Source organism: Hoplias malabaricus, chromosome Y, assembly GCF_029633855.1.
Source record: "Hoplias malabaricus isolate fHopMal1 chromosome Y, fHopMal1.hap1, whole genome shotgun sequence".
NCBI classification, from domain to species: Eukaryota; Metazoa; Chordata; class Actinopteri; order Characiformes; family Erythrinidae; genus Hoplias; species Hoplias malabaricus.
The window spans coordinates 42,922,946-42,934,159 of NC_089820.1; the positions used below are offsets into that span (position 1 = coordinate 42,922,946).

At 35.0% G+C, this 11,214-nt stretch overlaps 1 protein-coding gene and 2 long non-coding RNA genes across 3 annotated transcripts; 2 read left to right on the forward strand and 1 right to left on the reverse strand.

The window, feature by feature from the left end:
• Positions 1-179: 179 nt before the first annotated feature.
• On the forward strand, positions 180-4,476 carry LOC136679397 (uncharacterized). The gene is made up of 3 exons (XR_010796548.1): positions 180-317; positions 1,426-1,563; positions 4,344-4,476. It is a non-coding gene; the product is annotated as an uncharacterized lncRNA (long non-coding RNA).
• A 1,193-nt stretch (positions 4,477-5,669) lies between these two features.
• On the forward strand, positions 5,670-11,000 carry LOC136679396 (uncharacterized). The gene is made up of 4 exons (XR_010796547.1): positions 5,670-5,846; positions 7,565-7,665; positions 9,136-9,211; positions 9,539-11,000. It is a non-coding gene; the product is annotated as an uncharacterized lncRNA (long non-coding RNA).
• LOC136679395 (pro-glucagon) lies at positions 5,689-7,636 on the reverse strand. Its single transcript, XM_066657897.1, has 3 exons — positions 7,548-7,636; positions 6,677-6,832; positions 5,689-5,809 (listed from the first exon to the last, which is right to left on the reverse strand). Exons 1-3 carry the CDS (start codon positions 7,634-7,636, stop codon positions 5,689-5,691), a joined length of 366 nt encoding a protein of 121 aa, XP_066513994.1.
• Positions 11,001-11,214: the final 214 nt, after the last annotated feature.

An 11,214-nucleotide genomic window follows, 5' to 3' on the forward strand; every position in this document is an offset into this window, starting at 1 on the left:
CACCTTTGGTGTTGTCATTGGTGGAAAATGTCGAAAATGTGCTCCATTTAGAGTTCCTAGAGCCCTACACCCTGTACCCTACACTGTGGCTGTTATCGGAATGGCACACTAGCTAGTAATATCTACATATTACTGCACTCCGCGTCCTGTTCCCTACATCCTGCACTCTACAATCGTCACCCTGCCTGTTGTGCTACACTACATTTTCCAACGGTCGTATGAAAACTAGGATGGAAATTATGTGTTTTGGTTAAATTTGATAAAAACTCTACATGAACGTGGGGAGATATGTTACCTACCAAACAATCTTTCACTTAGTAAGTTAACGTTAATATTAACCTAGCTGGAGATAGTTAGTGATAGTATTCCTGCCAACGTTAATTAAGCAGACCTTGAAAAGTTTAGCAATGATATTTAAAATCTGGGGTTTGAGCTGTGGTTTTATAGAGTGTTTTAACTTAGTTACACATACTTGTCTAACATAAACGTCCCCAATCCAATACACGGTGGTAAATCTGAATGTATACATTGAATTGACATCTGTTTGAATATAATGGCCATATCTTTATTTACATGTAATTTTAGATTATATATTCAAAGACTTTATTTGTCATTTTGTTTGTCATTCATTAAGTGATACAAATGACATTCATGACAAGTACCTTATTTGTATAAAGGGATAGTCGTACAAAAAAATGAAAACATTTTCTGGCTAAAAATAAATAAATTGCAGGCCCTAGTCAACATTACCCAGTGCTGGCTTCCTCTCTAACAGACACTAAAATATGGTGACTGTAGGCTTTTTAAATTATTCAATTAATTATTTGATTTTTTAATACCTACGGAAAAAACTCTTAGTAAATTTAAACCTTAAAATCTGTGGCTAATGAAACAAAATAAACTCGGTATTTAGATATATATAAATTATATAGGTATTTCCACTAGATAGCGCTGTCCACTCATAGAAAATGTGGTCAGCATGTGGAGCTGAGGGTTTAGTTCTAGATCATTTGTTTTGCAGAAAAATGCATGATGAAGAGAGATCCACAAAGGTAACACACAAGTTATTATTTACTTAACATGAAAAGTTTATTTTGCAGAGCAGGGCACCATATGCATAGCATTTTGATACAGTGGTGGCATAAGTAAATTTTTCTTACTCATTCGTTCACTGACCTGAAAATATAGTACATTTACCTGAGTTTCTGACATATTCTTACAATATCATAAATATAGAAAATAACTCATTAATATAAAAATATTATATTTTTTATCCTCATCTCCGATGGCTAACCACAAATCTCTGGAAAATAAATAATTATTCTCTATCACAGTGCTTAAACAATGGATAAATATGTAAATGGCTTTTAATTTCCAGTACTGTAAGACTAAGGACTTTGGCTTTCATTGGTTCGATGATTGCAGGCCCTCTGTGTGAAGAATATCATCCAAAACATCAGTGAGGAAGCACTGTGTCTTTCTTGCTGGCTTCAGTGCTGTCGACCACTAAAAATAAAGAAAAATCTGATAATGGAAAGTTCCCGATGAACATTGTCAAACAAGGTACAGTTTTGTTTCTTCTTTAAGATAAAGCATTTTCAGATCAAATGATTATCTTATGCCAAGACGTTAGATTGATAAAATTAATGCAACATTTTTGACAATTCAGCAGTGTATAATCAAGATGATTTTTTTTACATTGATTTTATGTAGTGCAGCTCACATGAGACAAAGAACCAAATTGCTTTTAACTTCTGAATGAACTACTTTTTGCTCCATAGTTCAGATCCTGTACATGGGGGGAGCCATGTTTATAACAAGCTTAGTAGAGAATCTCTATCACATATCAGCTTCAAAATCACATTTAGGCTAGATGCCAGTAAAATTGTGGTTTCATAACATCAATGAAGAAAATAATCGATTGCTGCATTTGTAAGATAAGATTAGTCTAACTACAGATTTAGAACGAAAATAATTCAACATCAAGTATGGTTGAGTGATATGGCCTAAAATAAATAAGAATTTTTTTCATATATTTAATCCAGACAGATCATATATTTACCTCAAACCTGACACTTTTTTGCTATAAATATTTTCTGAAGAAACTAAAATGTGCATTTCAACACCTAGTGTAACAAAATAATTGTTCAAAGCTCAAGCCTAAATCATTTAATAGATATCACTCAAACTAGCATATCTGTATTGAAAGTTGTTTGGTTGCGTGAGTTGTTGTTATTGTATACTGTTCAGGTTTACTAGCAAATTATAGTGTAATATGATGTGTAAACATGTGTATTGAATTATGTTGGGAGATGCTATGGACATTACCTGGTCCCCGATGATTGGCTTATTACCCACTGTAGATATTCCTTAGCTGCCATACTGTCTAGCACCTTGTTGACATCACTGGTGAAGCTGCCGTCCACATGTCTCTTGTGTAAGGCTCCTGCACCTTGTTTCCTAGTGCCACTAAGCATGTGCAGAACACAACATGGGCAACATCAGAGCTGCTTATAAACGGATACTTTATTATTATTACTAGATCATTATATGAGGTAGTAGTCAGTATTGCTCAAATGATCAAAATGAGATTAATTTGTATTTGGTGTAATGTAATGGATCTTTCCAGTCTCTGCCCACAAATAAGTTTGTTCTTAGCTCTTATGAAGTCAGAACACCTTTACAGAGCACTGGTAAAAAAAAAAAAAAAGTTATTCTGCATTCCCTGTAGTGCAACTGTTGAAGTGTCATCCCTTTCACAGAGAGATTTTTGGTTAATGTCGCAGCAATATGTAACCATGACTAGGGGTCCAAAAGTTTATAGTTATAGGATAGCCCTCCCTCAGCGTAATGCAAGCCACATCTGACATATTTAGCTGCCATAATGGAAAAGATAAAAAAAAAGAAAAAGTAACAGGTAAATAACGTTAGCAGGTAAAGTCACTTGCACTGTATTTTAGTTGGGTGTGTTTCCAGCCTTCCACCCAATAATTGCCAGTAGGATCGACACCCACCATGACCCTCATCAGGATGTAGCAGTTAGAGAAAATCAATGAATGAATTACATAGAGTAAATTGTGTTTAAATTGTCTAATAGATAGTACTGGAAATGTGTTCTCATATGGTCTCATAGTGGAACATTAAAATGAAAATATTTGTAAAAATTAGTAACCTACCATAGATAAATTGTTATCAGAGTATCTCCAGTACTATTTGATTAGAACTAGGAAGAAATTTACTTCCATTCTCACCTTTTTCAATTTTACAAAAGAAAAAAAAAGCTTCCAATGTCATTCATAGGTGTCAAAGCACAAATCTGTTTAAATGTAATTAAGTGAGGCTAAATGTCTTTTGTTTTTCTGGTTTTCTGTTTTAATTCCTAAGACAGAAAAACTGAGAAAGACCTATGTCCTTGTATTTTTCGCTATATCATTCAAAATAGGGAAATGTTGTCCTCTGTTTTTCTATTCCAGGATTGCATAGACTGTAAATCAAGTCTTAAAGCTCTTTTAAATATATAAAATGTACATTAATATTAAATTTATGCTATGGAATAAGACTTACCAATATTATATTCAGTATATAATAATGCTATCTGCTCTGAACTCACTACTGAACATTAACTATAGTGCTTTTCCACTGCGTGGTATTGGCTTGACTCGGCTAGGCTCAGCTCGGCTAGTCGCTTTTCCACTAGCACAGTTCCCTGAGAAATGGAGCCAGTGACATCACAAAATCCCGTCCCTAACAGGAACCGCGGGCTTTGAAATGCACAACAACGCAGGAGGTATTTTACTTGTGTATTCTCGTATATATTCGGGTGAATGCGGTTCCGCACTCCAGTTCTCACAGATCAGTTTTCCCTGTTGCACGTTCGACTTTCACTGGAGATTTTCGTTGGCCATTGGTCCAAGGAACCTCTTAACACCTTGAGGTAATGTTACAGGCTGCTGTATAGACTCGGATTAAAAAAAATAAATGTTAGAAGCTGCTATAACTTCACAGATATAACAAGCAGCGAGTTTGTGCTGGATTTCTGCATTTCATGGTGATTGACAGGTCTCTGGCCAATCAGCACTCTGTAGGGTTTACACGTCACAATTTAGTACCTACTCGACTTGGAACCGTAATTGAGCAGGGACTGAAAAAGTACCTGGTACCAGGCACCAGATTTGTCCAGTGGAAAAGCAATAGAGCCAAGCTGAGTCATGTAGGTTCAAAACATAAAAACTAGCAGGATCAGTGCGGTTAAAGTGCATATGTTTGAGCTATCTGACTCAAAGATTTTCATAAGGAGCCTTCAAAACAGGAAATTTTTGTTCTGTCTCTCTGCTCTGTCACAGTTGTTCAGTTGCAAGAATACATGGAAGGGTAGTCACTTAAGTGAGGTGAGTGACATAAATATAGTACTAACTATTATTTCTTCTTTCAAACGGTAGAAAAGTAATTTATTTATATAAACTTATAAATATTGCCAATTTATAGCAAATATATCACAAAAAATAAAAATAATCCTGAAAACATGTAGACATGCTTTAATTGACTTCTTAATCTGCAGATACTGATGTAGCATTTCCTGACTATCAGAAAAAAAACAAGAAAAAAATGTTTGTGTAGGACACCTTATATGTCCTAGCAGTGTCCTAACGGTGTTCACAGGCATGCAACATTGTAAATCACTTTAAATGGAATGGCTTCCAGGGTTTTACTACGCTAGAAAAGGAGGTAACAAAGGTAAAAGTGAAACATATTATTTTGTATTGAATTGAAGTGCAGTATAATGTACCTTGTCTAGCATGCTAGCTTCTGGAAGGTATAATAGCATGCATCAAACACTAGCTTTTGGCTGGGCTCTAAAAAGTGCTATACTAAACAACTGTTTTGAATATTTACTTTTAGTATTTTTAATGCTGTAAAAAATATTTATGACGAATTCACATCTTTTTGCTGTATTGATATTATACTAAATATGCAACATATGTCTCAAAAAGTATAATATAATTTGTGAAGTATTACACACTCAGTAGCTATGAAAATAGTTGTTTATGGGCAAAGGATGAGGTAGAAGTAGCACCAGAGAGTAACCTGAATGTGGATCTGTTCAGCAAAAGTTCCCCAAGCCACATACACCCAAGAGGACAAATTGTAGCATTTCTGATTTGTATTAGCATTGACAGGAGATGCAGTGTTTTTGAATAAAAGCTCCCAAAGCCAGAGATTTGCCAAAATACAAAAAGAAGAAAAGATCAGTGGCAGAAACTGTAGAAGATCAGTAAATCAGCGCTGTTTATTAGCAGGGTTAGGACAGGGTCCATCAAAAAAGATTCAGGTTTGAGCAAAGAGAACAAACAAAGCAGAAGGGTTTATTTGGTTAATAAAGTTAATAACATTGTGCTCTAACTTTTTCTATGTTTGTCATAAATAGCTCCCTACTCCCTACTTCCCTATTGCACTATGTAGGCCAAAAAAGGCCACTGAAATAGTGCATTAAATATGTAATTAAAAGCCATTTGGGATCTCCAAAAGAAGGTAAAGCTTCATGACTTACTATGTGCAATATGCAGGGAGTTGGGAGCCATTTGAGATTTAGCCTATGTCTCTCACTAATTGGTTTCTTTTTCATATCTCTCTCTGACTCTCCATAAGGCACTGTAGGTAAGGTTGGGGCGATGAGGATGATGATGAGGCCTACTCTTGTTTGGGCTGTCCATTCTTTAGCCAGGCGATGAAGTCTTTAGCCGCCTGTTCCTGCAAGTATGCGCTGATGTCGCTGGTGTAGGTGCCGTCTGCGTGGCGCCGGACCGGTCCCCTACAAAAAAAAAAGAGGAAACATTTTGTGAAATCAGGTTCCATTTAGTTTATTACACACTATCTTCAGCCATAAAGCTTATGGTGCTAGACTGCAAACTGTAAAACCCATGGAGAATCAATACTGATGGTGCACTTAATTTGGTACCTGAATCAACAATATTTTTTTCACATCTAAAATGGTATAGGGAAGGTAACATACAGGTAAAATTGCACACAATATGTACAAATCAGCTCAGATACCTAATCCAAATAGGGAAATTATGTATTATTTTACAATATTTTAACATGGCTTAATTGTGAAAACATATTTTCAGTTGTGCTCAGTTTTTTTAAGCTTGAATTATTATTACCTTCTAAATGAGCTGTAGTTTCATTTGTGATCCAGAATTAAACACTAGAATTATCTAGCATACATAACTTATTCCTCTGATTTGGTTTTCTGATAGATCAAGATTTGCTTCAGTACAGTTTTAAAAGATCCTTATGAATGGTTTAAAAATACCTTGTAGATCCTTAGGGGATTTAACCCTAAGGGAAGAAAAGCATTAGGTTCTGTTAGATAACACTGAGACCAGATTGAAAAACAGTGGAGAGTTTAGCTTTTGTCTTTTGCCGCTCAGATATTTGTCCTGAGAATGAAGAGCCTTAAATTCTCATCAGCACTAAGCACCTTCCCAGTTTTGCTATTGTAAATCATTTGTAGCTGGACAGAAGCAAATCTGGTTTCTTTTCTTTTCTTTTTTTTTTGGCTGACCCTATTTCTTCTAAGGGAACGTTAAGAGAACAAATTGTCAGTCTCCTAAGCCATCCAAAAAGCAACTTTTATGCAATACCACATTTTTTCTTAAAGCCAGTGGGAACTCACCCGCTCCTCTTGGAGTTCATGAGCCACTGAACAAAGTCCTGTGCTCTTTGAGTCTCCAGGTATTTGCTGTAGTCATTGGAGAAAGTTCCCTCTGAATGTCTCTTGACCAGTGGGAAATCTTTCCTCTCCTCCCACATTCGTGTTTCTGTCTCTGAGCTACAAATATATCATGTCTTGTTACAAAAATTTTAAACAAACAACAGCTCCAAAATTCTTAAAACAAAACATCTTTTAAAGCATTATTTTGCCCAAAACCCTTTGCAATAAATGCAATCCTTACATTTTAAAACGATAAGCATAAATAAATTATGTAGAAGAATCTTTAATGTTTATTTAACAATTAATGTTTTTAATGAGAAATGCTCTATCATAGAGAAGATTATTTAGAATAGTTTTGAGATAAAACATAATTTCTAAATAACCTGCAGAAAAATATTTTTAACAATTTTTACCCCCTTATTTCCCACATTTTTCATTTTTTATTTATTATACAACATCTTAGACCTGTGGAATTTACTGGTGTTTCTAGAGAGAAAATAATATGCTATGTTTCTGTTGCAAATATGGAAAGGCCTGTTTCCAGTTTCTTTAGAATCAATCACATTAAAATTGTCTCCATCACTTTGTTCACATCTCTAACACTGAATTATCTGGGAATTTTGAAAAACATGATGGCAAGTCTTTTAACACTAACTATTACTATGTTTGAATAAATATTTCAGTTTGGAAAAATGTTTGTTTTTGTTAAAGATTATTGCTGTTTTTATTTTTACAGAAAAAGTAGAATTTTTGCTAATGTCCACGTATGGGCAATGTTTTAAATCCAAAGCTGCCACAAGGTTAAATGGAAACAGAATTTATTGTTCCTCACCTTGTGATGTCTTGTAGAGGCAGCTCCAGGCTGCTGTGGATGATGACGAGAAGCAGGAGAAGACCAGCGCAGAAGTGTGTGCCTTTCATCTTTAAACCTGTGTTTCACAGACACAAAAGTAAATCAGATGAAAGTTTTAGATTCCTTCTCAAACTACTGAGTATATTTCTATCATTCACTTGCACAATACAGCACTTCAAAGTCAAGGTCCTTTGTCCTAATTAATTTGCCCAGAAATATATGCAGATCTCCCTGCCACTCACCGGTTTGAAGATATGTGTGTGTGTGTGTGTGTGTCTGTGTGTGTGTGAGCTCCTTCGCCTCTTTTTTGGTGGTCTCTTTCTGGCCTTTTCACTTTCAGACTCCCTCTTTTATAGCAAGCAGATGGATCAACACCAACCCCCCCCCCTTTATTCTCTCTCTCTCTCTCTCTCTCTCTCACACACACACACACACACACACACTATACGTGCAATGGTGCACGCGTTAAAACTGATTCATTAGTCCCAATCCATTACCCTGCTGGCTGAAACTGAACCCTGGTGTTTGTTCAGAAGAGGAAGACGTGGCAAAGATAAGAGATCTTTTAGAGGTGTTGGAAAGCAGGATGCCATCCAAGCAAATAAAGTGAGAGAAAAGCACTATGAGCTACTGTACACACTGAACCAAGATGATGAGTCAGCGATTCACTGAAAAAGAATCTCTGAGTCAATATCGATAACCAGTTATCATTTTGCTTGGCCAATATCGAACAATGCAAAAAAGAATAGGGATATCATTTGTCATCACAATAATATTAGCATAAATATTAATGAGAGGAATACATTCTATGTAATCATAGATTGCATTTATTTAACTAAAAAAAAACCAAATTTGATCACCTTTTCTTGAATTGTGACCCTGCAACTCCATTACAGGAATACACAGAAACAGGGGAAAACTCATTACACACTATATATCATCTATATCCAAAAAAATACATCCCCATATTTTCATTGATTTTTTTTGTTTATTATGTGATTGGATCACGGCAGAGGTCCTTCACATTGTGTGAAGTTTCCTTGATGAATGGACCAATAGAAATGCTTCAGGAATACTTGGAATATTATCTTTCGCATTAATATTCATCAAAAGTAAAGTTATTCTTATTCTATTAAAGTTACACTGTCAGAAAAAAGGTACCGTATAGGTACATTATTGTCAGTAAAGTTACAAATAGTGTAAGTGTAACTTTAAAGGTACAACAGTGGTTTTAGAGTTCAGCTGTGTTCCCTAAAGATTAATTTTATTCTTGTACAAAAGGAAAGGTAAATATTTGTAAAATTTCATAAGAGAACTGTGTAAAATTAAATAATAAAATATGACAGAGACGAAATGGGACATATGAAATAAACGCAACTTAAAAACCTACAATTAATATAGAATATGGTACAATTAGGTAAAAAGTACTGAATATGCACCTTTAAGGGCTGTTTTGAAGATATATGTTTTTCTTTGGACTGTGATGATATTTACTTCAAATTAAATCAAATGCCTCCCAGCACATTACTGAGGTTATCTCAACTAACATCTGTGATCTGTTTTTTAGATAGAGGATTAAGTGATATTTGTGCTTGAAGGCATAACATCAGATTCTCCATTCAACACGTGCTGGATCTGATGAGGTATTATATAATAGTCTTTACACACTCTTCTCATAAGTTGTTAAAAACCGTTCTCTAATAACTTACTATATCAGAACAAATTCTTAATTTTCTAATAATGCTGAATTGTAATGGAAAAAAAGCATTACTGACATATAAAATGAGATAGAATCTTATTTTTGACCCCAAAATATGCATTCAAATTCGATTTAATGATCAAGACATTGTTTATTGCACCACTCTACAAACCTATTAACACCATTTTAATTTAATTGACATAAATGTTGTTCATGATATAATTATTGTAATGGATTAATTTAATCTGTTCATCCAATTGATCCATTTCAGGGTCACGGTGGCAATAGGGCAAGCAATGAAGCCCAGACGTCTCCTGCCCCTGAAACTTCCTGCTGTTCCGCATCCCATGCTCCTTCAGTCATTTATGAGAGGGTAAAGAGCTGGTCTTCATCTTTCCTCTAGTATTTGAGATATGGCCAACAAAGGGTTTCTCCTTTCTAGTACCCTGGCATAGACCCAGGGATGCTTGGGAATTGGCACATACTCTTCAGTCCCTTTTTGCAAAAATGGGGACCACCACCTTGATTTGCCAACGCAATGGGATTTTTTCCAAACTCTGTGCAATATTGCATGGATGTGCCAGCCATGCCAGGCCTCCAGTATCCAGGGCCTTCATTTTAGGTGAATTTCATTTTCTCCTGTCATCTTGCCACTTCAGAGCTTTTCAGCTATGACCTCAGCCAAGGAAATGGAATCTGAAATGTCTGCAGGATCCAACTTTACCTCCTGCGAAGTATGCATGTCCCTCGGGTTCAAGAGTTCCAAGTTCCATGTGCCTCTTCCGATGTCTGAAAATATCCTCAGCTGAGTTTAGAATTTCCCCGTCTTTGCTAGGCATCATTCTGCACATGCCACAGCAGAGTAGCACAAAAAAACGTGTGTGCTTAACTGGTTTATCTTCAGTTCCTATCTGTCTCCTATGGTGCATTACACAATAGAAGAATCAGACAGTGGTGACAACAAAGAGTTGAAGTCTTGTTTCAAGCATGGATGGGCAAAAATTACCCTTGCAAAACTTCAACAAATTAATATTCTCATATCCCAAATGATTAAAAAGTTTAATTAAAGTGGATCGTGATCCACATGATACAGCTTTTTTGGAGTGTTTTGCAGGCATTAAAATATATAAGTTGGTCAGTTTAAAATAAATGAATTGGCTGTAAAATAATAAATCACAGATTTTTGTTTTATTGCATTTTACAAAACATTTTTGGAAATGGGGATGTATTTCCCTGCAAATGTTTTTAATTATTTTCTTCTCATATGATCTTCATTTTATTTTCATTTTACCCATAATTCCTTTAAACTAACTAATCCATTGTGAATAATGTCTTGTCTGAACAGTTCCAACAGCTATAAGACAATTTTAGAGCATGAAAACGTTCAGTATTCTATGAAATATTTTGTTATTTATGTTGTAATCCAGCATTTCATTTCATCCAGAAAGAAAATAATCAGAAGATCTTGTCTAATGGATCTTCTTCATTTAGCTCACATAAACTTTTAATTGTAATGTATATTATGCTATATTTCTTTTTAAAAGTTTTACATTTGTTAGAATATTAAAATTGCATCAGAATTTTATTATCTCCGATTGGGCGTTTCATATATTTTCAACAAATACAATGTACATCCTTAAAAATAAACAGCAGAATTACACAATGCTCTCCCCAGCTCCTTGTAAAGGTGGAAAAATCCATATCACATGTTTAACATCTAAGACTCAGAAAGAGATGTAAAAGTGCTAGATAAAGATTCAACACATAAAGAGTCAGCTGGTTCATTAAGCATGAACATCACAGTATGAACAATCACAGTCATGATAACATGCTGCAGAAAAAGTTGTTTTACGTTTTAAAACGTTAGTTGTCAGGCTAATTTAGTATATTCCTTTCCACTCAGTGGTTCATTTAACTCAGCATTTTAAGGTAGTTTAATAACTAACA